At 37.6% G+C, this 18798-nt stretch overlaps 1 protein-coding gene, 1 long non-coding RNA gene and 1 pseudogene across 2 annotated transcripts; 1 reads left to right on the forward strand and 2 right to left on the reverse strand.

The window, feature by feature from the left end:
* The first annotated feature begins 39 nt into the window (after positions 1 to 39).
* LOC145227578 (uncharacterized) lies at positions 40 to 968 on the forward strand. The gene is made up of 2 exons (XM_080092445.1): positions 40 to 361; positions 544 to 968. Exons 1-2 carry the CDS (start codon positions 65 to 67, stop codon positions 760 to 762), a joined length of 516 nt encoding a protein of 171 aa, XP_079948571.1. The 5' UTR covers positions 40 to 64; the 3' UTR covers positions 763 to 968.
* A 524-nt stretch (positions 969 to 1492) lies between these two features.
* On the reverse strand, positions 1493 to 3874 carry LOC145227569 (uncharacterized; annotated as a pseudogene).
* Positions 3875 to 16144: 12270 nt separating this feature from the next.
* Positions 16145 to 17867, reverse strand: LOC145232302 (uncharacterized). The gene is made up of 4 exons (XR_013860856.1): positions 17449 to 17867; positions 17035 to 17161; positions 16765 to 16853; positions 16145 to 16459 (listed from the first exon to the last, which is right to left on the reverse strand). It is a non-coding gene; the product is annotated as an uncharacterized LOC145232302 (long non-coding RNA).
* Positions 17868 to 18798: the final 931 nt, after the last annotated feature.

Below are 18798 nucleotides of genomic sequence, written 5' to 3' on the forward strand. Positions count from 1 at the left end.
TCAGCACATCACAGACACTAATAACTAATAACCATGCGGTCTCGCACAAGGTAATTGCACCACAATGGATTTACGTCACAAAGTCATTGTTGCGACAATAGCAATGCCAGGACGATCTTCCTGGCAACCGTACGCATATTTCCAAAATGTTTCCGAATTCGAACCACAGGGCTTTTTCAGCCAATCACAGCAGCGGAAATCTGCGGGTTGTCGTTACGTCACGTCTAGGTTGCTAAGCGGTTACTTTGACTTCAGTATTGTCGACGTTGCAAGTTTTATGTCAGTTTTGAATGAAAAAAAAAACGTTTTTACAAGTCGGAACATAGTGAAGACTGATGCATTTTGGATGTTTAAACTGAAGGTAATGTTTATTAGGTTAAGTATAGCAGTAAATTATACACACATAATTTTTATTGGGTGTAAAATCACTTTTGTGCAATATATGCTCCATTAATGTTAGATTATACACTGATACTTTTTATTAAGTCTGAAATAGCTTTTGTGCAAAATATTTTCTATTATTAATGCTATGTGTTTGTTTAGGATAGCAACGCAACCCCTTCAATCCATCAATGTCAAAATTTTACTTTGTATATTTTTTACTTTGTATATGATGAGCACTGCATGCAGGAAAGTTTGCATGGCATAAAAACAGTGTATTATGCCTCATTGTCTCTAGTGCAAGCACCTATGATCAACGCAATTGAACACATGCATGCCATACCTTGGGATCAACAAACTGTTCCTAACCTACGGAGATGAATGGTTTATAATTGTACACAGTGCAGTTCTAACATAAGTGTACACTAGGCCTGCCAGTTGCATAGTTGTTCCAATAACTCCCCGTATTTTCAGTTTTGAATGTTGTTCTGTGCCACCAATGTATATGTTATTTTTATTGTGCATGTTTTTTTTCTGGAATTTTGTCATAAGTTTACAATAAAACAGAAGCGATTTTAAATAGCAAATTGAAGTAGTGTGCTTGAGAACAAATGCAGGATTAAGAAAAACTACTACAGTATAAAGTAAGTTATGAGAAGATTTACTTGTGCTAGCAAATTTATTGTTTTTCTTGTGACATTGAAATGATAATAGTCCCAAAAAATGTTGTACAGAATAGCTACCATCTAAAACTATGCAGCAGTGTCAGAAATTTATTTTCCTTATCTCACCTGATGTGAGCAGCTTTTTCTCAGATATTTTATTTTTCTTGTTTACACCAGTTTTTTTTTGTTGATTTATAATCACATGTATAAAACAAAACACCATTTTACTTACAATACTCTAAATTAGGGTAAGCAAGCTTGGGTAGTATTGACAGCACTCTATATTACCAGTCATATTTGTCAACAAGTTAAATTAGTTTGTCTTGACCTTGCTACACAGGCTATTTATTTTCCTTCATGGTTTATATTAGTTTATTTATTTGCAACTCTTTTTTGGAACAAACAGTTGTACCTAAATTAAAACACTATATCACTCATTTCAACAGTCCTCCAAAAGTTTGTTTATTATGCATGCAGTAACCACAGTTAAAAATAATCAGTCAACACAGTTCTATAAAGTAGATCCAATGATAATCTATTGGTATAACATTCTCCATGATAGTCAATATGTTTACTAGTACAATAACTTTAGTTATAGCTAATTGTCAAGCAAATGCTATTTAACTTGGAGTGCTTGATGTCTCTGATCTGCCTTGCCTTTTCCTGTAGTCCATCCCTTCTCAAGGTTTTATTTGTTTTGGCAGCGCAAATGCTCTTCCTCGATTCCACACATACAGGCCTGAGCTCTAGTGGCTTAAGGCACCATAAGCTATAGGTAATCACTTTGGAGCATGGAAAAGTAAATTCTAATTGTTAAACAACAAATATGATTATGCATCCATGCAGGTTCTGGAATAGCAAATAGGTAATAATACAAAAATACACGGAAAAGCTGCAGAAAAAGAGTAAAACACAAAAGGAAATGAATTTTTGTACCAATCATACCAAGAAAATATATCATTTTAATGTCAGTACCAAAAAAAAACAATGTATTTTGCTCCCAGCATTGCGGCTGCCAATTGAGTTTCTTCCAAATGAATGAAGAGCTGATCTTATTTGTGCAACAAAATGAGCAGAAGAGATAGAGTTCTTAAACCTTTCTAATGCTTCATTAGTTTTCTTTTAATGAAAGTCACTAGAGTGCTTGGTCTTTATAAGCTCAGAACGCTATTAAATTTAAGAAAAGTTCTCTGCAGTGTAGTCTGGACACTGGTTTATGTTTATGAGGGTCCAGCAATGCCATCAGACAATGAAGTGGGTGGATTGATTTCCATGGCATTTGAACAGCCACCATGATCTTGTGTAGATGTGTGGTGGCCAAATCACTAATGAATTCCACAGATGGGGCCTGCTACTGACCAAAAGCAACGCCTACATACATATGCTTCTGAGGTGCTGATCCCTGATACATCCCCAATTGGACTACCACATAACAGGACTGTAAGTGAGGCATTAGTCTGGTCCAGATTGGTTGTAGAAGCCACAAACACCACCTCAGAAGATTGTAACATCATTTTGTCGATTCTTTCCATGATCGGACTTACAATGGCACGAACATAAAATCCTTTAAATTGCTAAAGGCAGATCTTAGCCTCAGATTTATCGGCATACTTCTGTATAGCACAAAACAAATTTATACCACTTGATGCCCCAAAGTTATATTTACGCCACTGATCCCAGAGATAGTACATAGAGCAGGGTTTTGGATTATGGCAGTTGTTAGTGACTGCTGCACTTATTCCATCTGTAACAAGCAACTTGGTCTCATGGGTTTGAACTTTTTAATGCTTGAGACACTAACAATCATTGCCAAAATTTTTTTGTAGATTCACTGATCTTTAGCTAACCAAGGTTTCCGGCAGCTTTAAGTAAGTGATTGTGGTTAACTGTCATACACGGATGAGTAGAAACCAACTTATCTGATGTTTAGTTGACTTGGTGTAAAGTTTGATCTTAACATCCATAGACACAGGACACAAAGTGTTGAATTTGATGCACCAATTTCATGTTGGCAAAACTGATTAAGATGGCATTTAAAGGTTTCCCCAAAATATTTTAGGGTTGAAAAATGTTTGGCATACATTCCAGCTAGTACTAGAAACTACACAAAAAGACTCAAGCCACTCGTCCCAGTCTTTTGCTGATTGTAAGGTCAATCTAAAAACCATTTCTTCATTTCCTTTTGTTACTAATTTTCCTTCAAGTTCCACAATTTGCTGCATGCCTTCAAGTTCCGCAATTTGCTGCATGGAATCCACTTAACAATATCCGATAATTATTTACAAAAAAGCTTGTGATTAATTATTAAAAATGCCTTTTAAAATGGTTTTCTTTTAGTAATACAATTATAAAACCACGCACAACCTTAACTTACAAATATAGTAACTCAAGGCAGATTGACTGGTTACGACGCAAGCTGTCTTCTGATTGGTTCAATGAGTCGACTACGCTGATTTGTTAAAAAGTCGCATGACCCGGGAAAACCCGCCTTTGTGATTGGCTTAAAAAGCCCTGTGGTTCGAATTCGGAAACATTTTGGAAATATGCCTACCGTACATAACAGTTTGCGCCGCTAGAGGCAAGAAATCTTACACACATGATTGCACTTGGTTGCAAATACTGTCCACATGGTGTGTTAAGAAATCCACACTTTAAATTGTCTTCACTCTTTTTTGTCTTCATTTCAAAATTCCTGTTGCTTGCAGTTGTTTGTTCTGCATTTGATATTGCCTGAATTTCAGTGAGGCATTTAACTTCACAGTCACAAATTTAATTTTTCTTTGGTAGCATTAGGAACTAAAACTGAGTATTTTTTGTTGTTGCTTATTCCTGCATGACATTTGAGTAGCAGATTTTTTGTCCCATACTTTCATAAATCTTTTTAATTCAGTGATTTATTATAAAGGTTAATTGTGACTTTAAAAGGTGTTAGATGACCTTTTTTCTTTTTCAAGGTGTTAGATACACTTATTCAATTCAATGATAACTGTAAAAACTGAAACCCACTTACAGTCATCTTAAAAAGTCACGACTAACAGTCAAACAATAAATTTAATGATAGCAAAATAATTATTTAACTGCACTCACTGTCGAACTTAAAAACACAGTACACGGGTTTGCCTTTGGAGCTCACTGACGCGAAGCAGACAACACAACTAGCGCTACGTCACGGGAGGGGCTGCGCGAGCCACAGCCCCCTCTCGCCTATTTCGCCCGGCATGTAGCTTTTCCAAGTGCGCATGCGCACAACTGAAAACCTCATGAAACGTCACGAAACTGGAGCTGCAGCTCCGCCATAGATAACGTATTATTATTATTATTATTTTTATTTTTTTAATTTTTAAATAATACAAAATTTTTATTAATTTTATTTTAATAAAATGCCGATTAATGTTATAAAAGTTATTCTTAGTACACACTGATCAAACATAAAAACTATATGTAAAGATTGTTTTGTACAACAACTAATTGGAATAGGAATGTCAAGTAAAAATACTGGGGGTGCTGCAGCTCCGCAGCCCCCTCGCACGAGCCGCCCCTGATGAGAGGCATACATCATAAGCAAACGAAGGGCATGACCGCTTTAAAATAATTTTATGCGCTGACGACCCTTGTAGCATGTACAGGCTCCAGATCACAAACGGTTTAAAGTAAATGAAAATGGTTTTCACAGGTCAACTCTACAGTACATTTAGTAAACACACACCAAATATCTTTAACTTCTGAGAAGAACATCAAAAACAAGGCGTACATCATAAGCGAGCGCAGGGCACGACCGCTAATGCTGTCGATTTCATGTAGCATGTAGATTTCTTGTAGCGTGTAGAATACAATCTCAACGTATAGTGATGATGAACGCCTCTTTGTTTTAGGGAAATGATAAGAATTGATTGATATTTTGTATGCGTTCACTAGACGTAGATCTAGTTTAAAGTTAACCTGCGAAAACCGTTTTCAATACTTTATGTCGTTTGTGTTTTAGAGCCTGTACATGCTATTGGGTCGACAGCGCATAAAATTATTTTAAAGCGGTCATGCCCTTCGTTCGCTTGCACGCCTCTCATTTATGATGTGGTGGTTAGATTCTAAAGATATTTGGTATGCGTTTACTAGATGTATTTTAGATTTGACCTGTGAAAACCGTTTTCATTTAACTTAAACCGTTTGTGATCTGCAGCCTGTATATGCTACAAGGGTCGTCAGCGCATGAAACTATTTTAAAGCGGTCATGCCCTTCGTTCGCTTATGATGTACGCCTCTCATTCATGATATGGTGGTTAGATTCTAAAGATATTTGGTATGCGTTTACTAGATGTATTTTAGAGTCGACCTGTGAAAAACGTTTTCATTTAACTTAAACCGTTTGTGATCTGGAGCCTGTATATGCTACAAGGGTCGTCAGCGCATGAAATCATTTTAAAGCGGCCATGCCCTTCGTTCGCTTATGATGTACGCCTCTCATTCATGATATGGTGGTTAGATTCTAAAGATATTTGGTATGTGTTTACTTTTACTAGATGTATTTTAGAGTTGACCTGTGAAAACATCAAGCCCTTTGTGATTTTAAACCAGTTAAGACTAGTAGCCTACTTAAAATGATGAAATAACAAATGCACAGTTAAGGGCAACATTTTTTAATGAAAAAAAATGAAGCACCTCATAAACCCAATTACCACACAATAACATACTCATATTGGGTGCCACAGTTATATGAAAGAAGAAATAAATGTGAAGAGGATAAATAATTAGAAGATTGATTTATCAAGCAAAAACCTGCATTTACAATGAGTACACTAAAAAGGGGTCATCAAGTAAACAGACTGAGAAACAAAAAAGGTGAAACAACAGTTTACAGCTGAAAATGCAATGTGTTGCGAGTTACTGAAATAAAATTAAACCAGCTATCATGTGAAAGATGAGGTTGTATCAAACAATCCTGGCAAACAAGCTATCATAGCGATTACTGGTCAAAAATAAAGGTTTTTCATTCCTGTCTAATGAACCACTTTTACTGAAAGAGTCTACTCCAAAGTGAAAATGTATTAAATATTTACCCAAAAGATGCTTTTTTAACTACGCCATGATTATGTCATGTAGGTAAGACAGCATTAATACCAACAAATGTTTAAACACATCTAACCAACACAACAAGTTTGCCTTAAATTGGGTACGAGATTAAAATAACACCAACAAATCATTGAACACATCTAACATAACTAGTTTGCTTTAAATTGGGCACAACAATTGTTAAATAAACTTGCTTTCGGGTAGTACAGCGGCAAAAAAAACACATATTTCGATTTGATTCATGTAAAACTGAAGTGTGTGGTGAATAACTTAAAATAAAATATTCCCCTGCAAGTGAGGGAAGAAGCATTTTGTATGCATCAATGATTTAGCTGACACTTCAGTGAGCTCATCTCACTCACACCATTCTTCCACATCAATTACTTTCTTCCATGTTATCCAAGGCAATCTTGAATTACCTTTGGAATGATTCTGCTGTTTTTTTTCTGCTTCTATTCAGTTTTCCAGATGTTGAACTACAACAAAAAATAAAAGAAAAAGTGTATGCAACATTTAATTTGACAAGTAGGAGTTTACACAAAAATGCTTGAGTTAGGCCAGTCGAAATGAAAGCCAATGTTTTACAAAACCAGGATCACACTAGAGATGAGCTACCACATTTTTAATCATGCCTAAAAAATAACAAATTACCATCTGCTAAAATAAAAGAAACAGTTGAGAATGATAAGCATATCATGACAATTGAGAACCACTTACCATGTATCATTGCCTTTCAAATCCAATGTCCCAAGTCCATAGGCGCCGAGTTTTACAAAACTGCAAGGTGGCGGACGTAAATTATGACGTCACTTTTTGTGACGTAAATTATGACGTCACTTTTTTGCACTAATGCGTGCAACCATACGAGCTCCAACTCAAAGCACAATAAACTTTCAATAGAATGCAACGTTTGTCAAATTCTTCAAAAAAATAACTTTTAAACTAATGTTCATTTGAAACACATTGCTTTAACGTTATTATTGGTTTAGCAACGTTTAGAAAATGATTCGTCAAGTTGTTGCTCTTGTATCACCTAAAAGAACGATTTGTTACAGTACAATCGCATTGTACACAAATACACAGTACTGGCCATACGTTCACTGCCAACAATTGTGTGTTTGACGTCATAAAGCACTAACCAAAACAGGTTGCAGTTTTGTTGCTTTTATGCCAGCATGCTTGTTTAAAAGCAAAATTATTCCCAAATTTCTTCAGATTTTACGATACTATACCACTTCAAAGAAATCAAAATATCCACGGTGGCAGCCACCGTGCTTTACAAACCCCGCCACCGCTTACTCGGCGCCTATGTCCTAGTCCAGTGGTTCTTAACCGGTAAGAGGGAAATTATGTGAATCAGAAGTCACCAAACTCGGGCCCGTGGGTTGAAATTAACCATTGAAAGTTAATTTAATACAATATTTTCCGCAACAACATGTAAGATTAACTACATCTAGTTTTGCAAGGCGCATAAATATCCAAACATCGTTTGTTACGTCACAGACATAACGTTTGTTACGTCCCTTCTGTTAGACTTTTGCACATTCTTTCGCTCTAGTTTGATTAGCCTAGCCATATTTCAACTTTTTGGACGATAATGCGTATAATTTAACTACTTGAATTCTTCATAGGTCAAAATTTTGTCAAAAAAAAGTTTTTTAAGGTCAAAATTGTCAAAATTTTCAATTTGTAGGTCAAAATTTTTCGTTTTTTAGGTCAAAAAATAATTGCCCTAGTTATAACCATAGGCGCCGAGTAGGCGGTGGCGGGGTGGCGCCGCCACCTTGGGTTTGTAAAGCACGGTGGCGGCCACCGTGGAAATTACGCGATAGAGCCGCATGGACGCCATTTTGTGTTCAAATTAATACATCAGGTATAGGGAAAAACACAAAAATTGTCTGATTTTTACCAACTGGTCGGATTTAACGCGAGTTTGATAGGTAAAATCGAATAAAACTTTTGGGTTCTAACATTTGAGCGTGATAACGCACGCTGAACGCAAATATTTAAAGTTTACATGAAAATTAAGCAGCCAAATTTACATGAAAAACAGCAATTTAGCTTTTAATATTGCGTTGAAATGTTGGAACCCGAAATTTTCATTCAATTTGGCGAATCAAATTCGCGTCTATGCTCTCCAGTTTGTAAAAATCAGACAATTTATGTGTTCTTTTTCTCTACCCACAGTATCATTTTGGACACAAAATGGCTACATAGGCTTTTTTGCGTAACAATAGGTTGGACAACTTGTGTTTTATTTAGACTTTGAGATTACTTACCATTAGGCTTGCCATATTTTTTTTACTTTAAACCGGGACACTTCCAAACATTTTTTTCCCGTTTCTTCTGTGTTGGGGGAACAAAGGTTAGCATAGTAGGTGATATTACTGATATGAGACAACGCCGTCTTCTTCTGTACGATCTGCCTGAAGGTGGTTGACCTGATCATAATCAAGAAAATCTGGCTGTGTATTTGCGAACGCAGCAGAAAACACAAACATTTTTAACGACATAAACATGCGGTATTTTTTACATCAAAAACAGACGATACGATTTTTATCCTGAAAATGAAACTTACTGACAGGCGGAAGGCTGGGGTGGATACTGTCCAAAAAATACCCCGTACACAAACACACTAAACCTTACAGACACAAACGAAACGCTACAATCACACAGCAAATAAATTACATTTTATTCATTTTTTAGCATATCCATAAATTTGAGGAATATTAAGCTAAAATCTATTGCGTTTCAACCACTACTCTACCACCTAACTTAAACGAACAACGATATCCGAATTACGCAACACAAAAAGCAAACACGCAATCAATTTACATTTTGGACCAGTCGTATTTATCTGTACCTCGGACTTTTTTTAAGAACTCGTTGTTCGATTTAACTTTGTCATAAAAATCGCAGCATGACATATTAGTGTTAATTTTGCATGTCAGAAGGGCTTTTACATTCTGCTCCAACATTCTGCTTTTATTGTCAGACCATATATTTTTCATAATGGAAAAAATTCTCTCCACCGGTGCCGAAGTCCCTGGTAAGCAAAATACAAATTCCATCACCTTTCGAAAGTTTGGAGTGAGTACATTTTTTTCTGAAAGGAAGGCAAACATCTCGAACCACTTTTTTTCACAACATTTCTTTTTCCAGCTTTCGTTTTTGTCATGTTGAGACAGATACCGTTTGATTAGCACATGCTCGTCGAAAAGGGAGTCGCTGTTGATTACCTCAATCCCAAACAGGGTGTTAATGTGCTCTGCCGATGAAAGAACACGAGGCCATGATATTTCATCTGCTTTTAGATCAATCCAAAGATGAGGTAACACATCTTTATAAGCATCCTCATAAAGATCCAGATATGATAGGCATTTTTGATAAAATTCTGTTGTTTGTTTACGGAATACTTTTCCATCCACTTCCCCCGCGTTTTCCAACTTTTCTAAAAGACACAGTGCCTGGTAGGGAATGAAGCTGATCTCCTTCCTTTCACGTAAGTTTAATTTTAGTTCCGACAGAACGTTTGCCATATCCACAGCACTGGCATTTTCCTTTTCCAACTTCAAAATAATTTCGTTGAAGTACTTCAGTAAGCCGTGGACAAATTTCAAATAAAGCTCTTGCGATGGTTCTTCAAAACATCTTCTGATTAGTGTTGGGCAGCCTTCCTGGGAGTTAAAGTAACTTTTTAGAGCTTCAAACATATCAAGTATTCTTTGCAAACCTGGTAACAAGGACAAAAATCTGGTGTTACCATGTTGCAAGATTCGCTGATATTCAATTTCGACAAAGTCGCAAAAATTTTTCAGTTCGGTAACGCGAACAGTGTAAATGTGGAAGTATTTGTAGATTTTTACTACAAGACTTTCCACACACACAGGCAATGTATCCACTGCGTGTTGGAGGCAGTTGTGAACAATGTGAGCAGCACATCCAATGCCTATTATATTTCTTTTCAGGCTTTCCCTTACTTTGAAGAAAACGTTATTTTTCCCCTTTCTTTTTACACCGCCAAAGTTAGTATTGCAGTTGTCCGCACAGAATCCAACAAGTTTTTCTTTCAGCACATTTTGGTCAAGAATGGACACTAAGTAGTTGCTAAGTATTTCAGAAGTTTCACCACCTAGTGATTTAAACTCCAACAGCTTTACTTTTACGCCCAAGTCGGGCACAAAGTAACGAACCACAACTGGAACAAGTTTGATATCTTTTCTGTTCGAAGCATCGATTGTAACGGTGACAAAATTAGCCTTGTTTAACTCCAGCCGTAGTTCAGCCGCTAACATCGGCACAATACAATTAACAACCACTAATTCACATTTTGTTTTTGCCAGGGAAAACTTCGGATCAAACAATTTTGCAATCAACTTGGACGTACAGTCACAACTTTTAAAGCTGTGTCCATGAATAGCAGTATGAAACGCAAATGTAGCCTCTTTTGCTGCTGAGATTAAAGATTCGTTTGAATTGACCTTTTTGAAAAATGTTGTCAGTTGAGTTGACGACGCTGCTGCCTCAATGGAAGTTTTGTGCCTTTTGGTTTCCAAATGTTCTTTGATATCTGATCGACCACCATGACAAATTGAAAAAACAGACCGACAACGATCACAGTGAACCTTGTCATCATGCGTCTCTCGTATATATGGGTAGTCTATTTTGAGCTGACTAGTTAATTTACATTTTTAGCAGTCTAAACCGGACACCGGGACAGACCCTTAAAACCGGGACAGTCCCGGTTAAACCGGGACGTATGGCAAGCCTACTTACCATGGATAACAAACTCATTGTTACGGTCATGGATGAGTGCTTCTAGTTGTTTCTTGAGAAATCTGCACAAATTCTCGACCTCGCTACAGCCAAAGTTGAGATCGCAGAAGGGCGACCGATACATTGATGGAAAGGCCTATCCTTCCTCTCCAGCATGCACCCCCCCGTTATCTTTCGTTATGAGTTCTTTATTCACTTTGTTGATCAACTTCAACTGAATTATACTGTTTTTGTATAATGGCGGGTAATCAAGTAAACGTGAGGAAATTGGCGGAGTTAGGAGTTTTGCAGGATGTAGGTAAATGCATCGTGTTTTTACGAGCCCATGGTTTGCTTTCTCGGCAGCAAACTTGCCCAAAATGTGATTCGGTTATGGAAGAAAAGGTTTGGGCGTCGGCCAAGGTCGATGGCCTAGCTTGGCGCTGTCCATCACGTGTAAGTTGTTATATTGACGCATTGCGTTTATCTTGCAGTTGTCTGATTGTTTTTTGGAGTTGAATCTGATTGCGTTTGGCATGATATATACAGTTTTGAAAGTTATTTTGTTTTTGGATTGATTCGTTTGTGTTTCAACAGGCATGCAGAAAAATAGTTTCGATCCGGAAAGGGTCTTTTTTTGAGAAAAGCCATCTCGACCTGCGTCAACTTGTGACACTTATGTATTTTTGGACATTAGATGTCTGTCAAGACGTAATTATGGCAGAGGCGTCAATCTCAAAGGCCATTTGTGTTGATTGGTGCAATTTCCTTCGCGAAGTAAGCTTATTCACTAGATACAAGCTTTTATTGTAAACACCTTCGTTAGATATGCACGCAGGATCTCCTGTCCAGGCCCAACGTGATTGGTGGAGTCGGGCACATTGTGGCCATAGATGAAAGTCTGGTGGCACGCCGCAAACGCGGGTCAAATGCACAGGCGCGCCCAATACGGGAACAGTGGGTTTTTGGAGGCGTTTATCTTCAGACCAAGTAAGACCTAAAACTATTGCATATTATTTGGCTAATAAACTCTTGTACAGGGAGTGTTTTTTGGAACTAGTCCCACGCCGGGATCGTGCCACGCTAGAAACAGTTATTGTCCGACACGTGGCCCCTGGGACAACAATCTGGTCAGATGAATGGGCTGCTTACCTATCTAGTAATTTGTTTTTATTGACACGTTTTGCTATGTAATTGCTGTGCTGTTCAATTACAGGTTTGCCACAACAATACCAGCACCAAACCGTCAACCATTCTCATCGTTTTGTGACTCCAGCCGGAGTACACACTAACGACATTGAAAGTTTGTGGTGTGACTGCAAACGCAAATTTAAACGCATGAACGGCGCTTACCGGGATTTCATGGCGGCGTATGCGAGATAAGTCGCAGTATTTCGCCGACCTCATTAACGCCATTGCAAGCAACCCACTGTACCAGATATAAATGTAAATAGTTCCCCCAGCGGCTATGATGAAAGACTGCATGGTGCCACGACTCCAGGTCTCGACCCTGTCGGTATCACCTGAGCTCTGAGCCCTCGTGTTAGAGAAAATGCAAAAAAATCCCACCCGGCAAATTTTTTCCCATCACAACAACTGGCACCTTGACGTGGTGTGATGGCTTTTCACTAAGACCAGTTCGCTGTCTGCATTATTTAATAAAAATGTTGTATCAGAAGTGTCAATGCAAACAATCAATTTTGAGCAGACGAGTTACAGTGTTATTAGGTGTTTGCGAAACAATTTGTTTGAAACTTATCCAATCTTTTGTAGAAATTTACATATGGAATAGCGGGCTTTGACAAAGTTTTGCATAGTTTCCCACAAAACCCTTGGAGGAGCCATAGTTGAATTTAGTCACAGTAAAGTCGTATGACTGAACGGTCTTAAAAATGTCAATGAGACAATGCTCACATTTGGGAAATAGAGAAGCTTTTTTGGATCAAGACAAGTCAAATTTTATTTGCATTGTCACTTCATCATCACAGTTCCATTATCCTGCCGTAGGATCGCAACCGACCGCACGAGCCTAGCGGGGTACGTCCGGTTGCATGAGACGGTTGTACCCGCGGGTTCTGCTGGCCAAATGAAATCCGCCAAACGGAAACACAAGCTCGGTTCTTCGCAACGTTTCCTGTGATCCCATTGACAGACCCGGGTGTCAAAAGGACAGTCGTTGCGACAGAATGTGAGAATGTTGCCGTCGAGCATCTCCTCATCATGCAGCTGGTGGTGCTGTAGGTTGTGAAGCAATTGGGTTTATAAGATTAGATTTAAGTTATTTTCATGGGAAGCAAATAAGATTGTTGGTTTGCATACATTTTTGGCCGGCTGGTTGGTAAAAAAACGAAAAATGTCATAAGCGATTAAATCTTACAATAAATAAATTTAATTATACAAGCAACGACATGTGACACGGAATGCTAACGGTTCAAACAACTTCTACACCATGTGGTCATGAAAGTATATCAGGTGCCGACATGGGCTTTTCCGTTCTTAACTCGGCCGCTTGAAGCGGGTCGAGGTGCACTCCTTTGTCGGCCTCTCATCCGGAAAACGAATATTCACAAGGCATTTAACTTTCCACTCACTTTGACCCCACCGACCTACCCCCAGGCATTGTGACGTCACACTTATGCGAAAACTGTCTTTATTCAAACAATCACTAGGTGACGCACTTCCATGAGGGTGCAACGCGGGGGGGTGCAAGCTGGAGAGGAAGGATAGGCCTTTGCAACAATGTCTCGGTCGCCCTACTGCGATCTCATCTTTTTGTGGTCATGAAAGTATACCAGGTGCCGACATAGGCTTTTCCGTTCTTAACTCGGCCGCTTGAAGCGGGTCGAGCTTCGTCGAGGTGCACTCCTTTGTCGGCCTCTCATCCGAAATGTACTTGAGCTTTCGATTTGAAACTTGGCACGAATATTCACAAGGCATTTAACTTTCCACTCACTTTGACCCCACCGACCTACCCCCAGGCATTGTGACATCACACTTATGCGAAAACTACCTTTATTCAAACGATCGCTAGGTGACGCACTTCCTTGGGGGTGCAACGCGGGGGGGGGGGTGCAAGCTGGAGAGGAAGGATAGGCCTTTCCAACAATGTATCGGTCGCCCTTCTGCGATCTCAACTTTGGCTGTAGCGAGGTCGAGAATTTGTGGTCATGAAAGTATACCAGGTGCCGACATAGGCTTTTCCGTTCTTAACTCGGCCGCTTGAAGCGGGTCGAGATATCGGTCTCTCATCCGAAATGTACTTGAGCTTTCGGTTCAAAACTTGGCACGAATATTTACAAGGGATTTAACTTTCACCCACTTCGACCCACCGATCTACCCCAAGGCATTATGACGTCACACTTGGGCGAAAACTCACAGCTCATCCGATCCTGTTGGAATTTTATAACAGTGTACATCACATAAAATTAACATACACATTTTACTATTATGAAAACATGACATTGAAGTAATATACAACTTTGTAATAATATGAAAACTTTTTATTATAGTTACCGCAGCCGTTCACAAACTTTAAATTTTGTTTGTCATTGTACCTAAGTGAGCATACGCAGATCATCGGCGAGCGAGAGGTATTTAGCATAAGCGAGTAAGTTTAGACGTTGAATACATAAAGTTAACGTGACCCGATTGACGTATATTTTTGCATGACGTCATCCAAAGCCTTGATGACGTCACACACCAAATTTCAGCTTTCTGCGATGTTTATTTCGAAAAGTGGGAAATTTTTGTCAGGCGATAGGGAAAATTTCCCACTTTTCGAAATTGCAAAGTCGTTTTATGTTTTTCCTAAAATTAATACCGATATTTTAAACAGCTTCTGTAGCGACAAACACCTAAAAATGCCCGAAAAAGTTTATGTTCGAATTCCCAATATCTTGCAGACGACCTTTGCGCAAATGTGGCACAACCGCACAATTATCGGATTATTGAGTCATAATTTCTTTTTACTTTGCATTAACGTACAGTTAAAGCTGTCTAAACTCCACATTTAAACCCGCGCCAAACTGGCAACAATCCTCTTGTGACGTAACAATCACAGGCTATGGTTACCGTTGTTAATGCCCTACTGACTGTAAAAAAGTGCTTACCGGGTTGGACAACTTGTGTTTTCTATAGACTTTGCTGGTGACTGCCCTTTAGGCTATCAACCCTGGTGGTTTTCTCACCATATTCACTTTTAACAAACTGGCCCAAATAATGCAATGTGTGCAAAGAATCACTAAAGTAACAAATGCCTTTAGACAAATCTGATTGGAGAAAAAGAGCAGATAAAATAAGTGAAAAAACCGACGCCTTTGATTTAAAAACGGGCAACACTAAAAGAAGAAAAACCGAAAAACGGGAAAAGCAGGAAATTAACACTAAACGCAGAAAAGAAAGAAAAAGCAGAACAATGGGAAAATTGTGTTTTCTGAAAGAGGGAAAAAATAAGGATTGTCATTCTGGCGAAATGAAAATAGGGAGAAAGAAGAAATATTTTTCTGCAGTGTTTCCCAAAAAAAATTAATGTTAAAAACAACTTTTTTTTGATATAAAATAATACCGTTTTGATCTGGATCTCCAATTACGATTTTTAAGCGACCTATACAATTTAGCAAGTGCACCATTTTGGCTGTGAAGTAACGGCTAAGCCCTTGAATTTTACAACTGATTTTAAACACTTTCCAAAAATGAGAATTCTATAAAAATTGGCAGAAATGTAGACCAAAGCATGCTTAAAACCTTGGTAATAAAATAAATTTGGCGCGATTAAAGAATTTTCAGCAAAATAACTTTTTGTCAGACACCTATACAATTTAGCATGTGCATGCATTATTGCCTCTATGATGTAACAGTAGGAACCTTAAAGTTTAAAGGTGGCTGTACACAGACTGCGTATTCCGTCAACGTGCGTAAACGCATGCGAAAAACGGTCCGTATTCTGACGTGCGTAAACGGACCGAATTTACGTTCCGAAAGTGGCTGCGTTTGGTGGTATACACAGGATCCGAACGATGCGACGTTTTGCTTGAATGCGTCCTACTCCAAATCAGTTGTTTGGCTGTTCAAAGAAGGAACACCGCTAATTTCTTGCATTTGGGTTATCACGGTGGTGGTGGTGGGATTTTAATATTGCTAAACTCGAACACACCGACCAAAAAAAGTAATTTAAATAGTTTACAATCGACATTACCCAACCTACCCTTGGCATTCGCTGGTGTCAAAACATGCTCAAATAAGATAGCAGTACAATAACATCGCTAATGGAAAACAAATGTCACAAAATATTTGTATTTTTTTTTTCTAAAAGACACTTTTAAAGCAGACAAAATAAAAAAGTACAAACACACAGCGCATATGAGCGAAATGTTTAAATGGTAAAATTGGGGATGAACAAATACTGAAAGGACTTTTTTGTGTTTTTACAGAATGCTTCGTATTTCTAAAGAATTTCATTTGCTTTTAAAAACCCTCCTGTACCCTCTTTCGATTGCCTCAAGCATTTTCTTATTTTTGAAAAGTGAAAAGCAATCCATCAGTAGGTGTATTCTTATAATTTGGCAATGTGCTGGTTGTTGCCTGTAGGTCTCCTACAAATAACAAAAACATAAATGCAACAGTATGTACAAATTAGTTTAGAAGTATATTTGTTTAATCCACAATTAAGTGCAATCTTTCATTTAACTTGACTTTTCTGGTTTGTTTCCATCTCTCATATTAAACACAAACCTTGGTTACAAATTACAATGAAGATGTGAAAAATAATACTATTTTTGATCACAATTCTCTCCCTGCAGTACTCAAATAGCACATTGTTGGGGTCCATGCCTTACAAACATAACACATATAGTAGGTTTATTACAAATATGGAGCATAAATCATTTAATTTACATACCTGTGGTGCTGTGTTTAAATCTTAAACCATTGGATTTTCTGTCTTTTTTATATGGGTGTCGCATATGTCACCTTTCTTTCACATTTTTTCTGTAAAAAAAAGTAACAGGCAGGTGTCACATATACTTCACAAAATGTACATTTGATAAGCAGAATAAGCCCTTCCCAATGTACAATAAAATGTTGTCAAAACATTTTTTGGTAAAAACCCACAACATTTCTATCACCATTAAAAATGTATCCACATTGTAACACAAGTTAGTTAAATTACCTGTTAAACCAAACTCTGCTGAAGTTGAATTACAGGCATTTATAAGGTAGATTTCTCTCCAAAGCTGGTTACTAGTTTTTCTTGTTAAACTTGATTTCTTTAGTTGATATTTATCAATCCAAGGATTCTACAAAAGAACTTATCATGATAACTTAAAGTGCATAATTCACAGATTGTTGCAGAAACATCAACCAGTACTTAAGTGTATGTAAACAACTAGCGTATGGACTTAGATTTCATAAGCAACATCCTAAATATTAATACAACATAGTTCCGAATTTCTAAACCCTGATGGCATATTTGCAGTTTTCTTTTTTCTGAAATTTTGCAATCAATGACATTAACTGCCAGAACTAAGTTATGAACTGACTGTTTCCTGACCCATTTGTTTCGCGGAAAGCTTTTGTTACTTACATTATTAGCTTTTTGTATCTCGCTGTTGTTCTGCATTCCAGTCGAGTCTGAAGTCTGTCTTTTGCCGATTTAAAAATAAAACCTTGCATATTACTTCACTTCTATTTATTATTAGAAACAAGAGGGCTTCAAGTCTTGTGATTTGATCAAAATAATTAATATTAATCAACCAATCTAGAAATATCTCTCAGTTTTGCACTATCACTACACCGAAAATCGCATGCGTACGTCCGAAAAAATAGAACATGTTCTATTTGTTCGGATGGCCTTGCGTTAACGTCCGTTTCGACCGTTTTCGGACAAAACGCATGGTTCGCATTCTGTGTATGCACGTCGACGGAAGGCGACGGACCGAAATTTACGCGCGTATACGCATGACGGACGAAAACGGACCGAAACGGATCCTGTGTACAGCCACCTTAAAGCTTAATTTGAACACTTTCCGAAAATGAGAATTTAATAAAAGTTGGCATAAATGTAAACCAAAGCATGCTTAAAACCTTGGTAATAAAATAAATTTGGCGCGATTAAAGAATTTTTAGCAAAATAATTTTTTGTCAGACACCTATACAATTTAGCATGTGTATGCATTGTTGGCTATATGACGTAACAGTAGGAACCTTAAAGTTTAAAGCCTAATTCAAACACTTTCCGAAAATGAGAATTTAATAAAAATTGGCAGAAATGTGGACCAAAACATGCTTAAAACCTTGGTAATAAAATAAATTTGGCGTGATTAAAGAATTTTCAGCAAAATAACTTATGGTCAGAAACCTATTTAATTTAGCATGTGCACCATTTTGGCTGTGACGTGACGGCTAAGCCCTTGAGGTTACAACTTTTTTCAAACACTTTCCGAAAATGAGAATTGAATAAAAATTGGCAGAAATGTCGATCAAAGCGTGCTTAAAACCTTGACAGTAAAATAAATTTGGCGCGATTAAAGAATTTTCAGCAAAATAACTTTTTGTCAGAGACCTATACCATTCAGAATATGTATGCATTATTGGCTATATGACGTAACAGTAGGAACCTTAAAGTTTAATTTAAACACTTTCCGAAAATGAGAATTTAATAAAAGTTGGCCGAAATGTAAACCAAAGCATGCTTAAAACCTTGGTAATAAAATAAATTTGGCGCGATTAAAGAATTTTCAGCAAAATGACTTTTTGTCCGACACCTATACAATTTAGCATGTGTATGCATTGTTGGCTATATGACGTAACAGTAGGAACCTTAAAGTTTAAAGCCTAATTCAAACACTTTCCGAAAATGAGAATTGAATAAAAATTGGCAGAAGTGTAGACCAAAGCATGCTTAAAACCTTGGTAATAAAATAAATTTGGCGCG

This window comes from Phallusia mammillata, chromosome 1, assembly GCF_965637545.1.
Source record: "Phallusia mammillata chromosome 1, kaPhaMamm4.hap1.1, whole genome shotgun sequence".
Taxonomy (NCBI): domain Eukaryota; kingdom Metazoa; phylum Chordata; class Ascidiacea; order Phlebobranchia; family Ascidiidae; genus Phallusia; species Phallusia mammillata.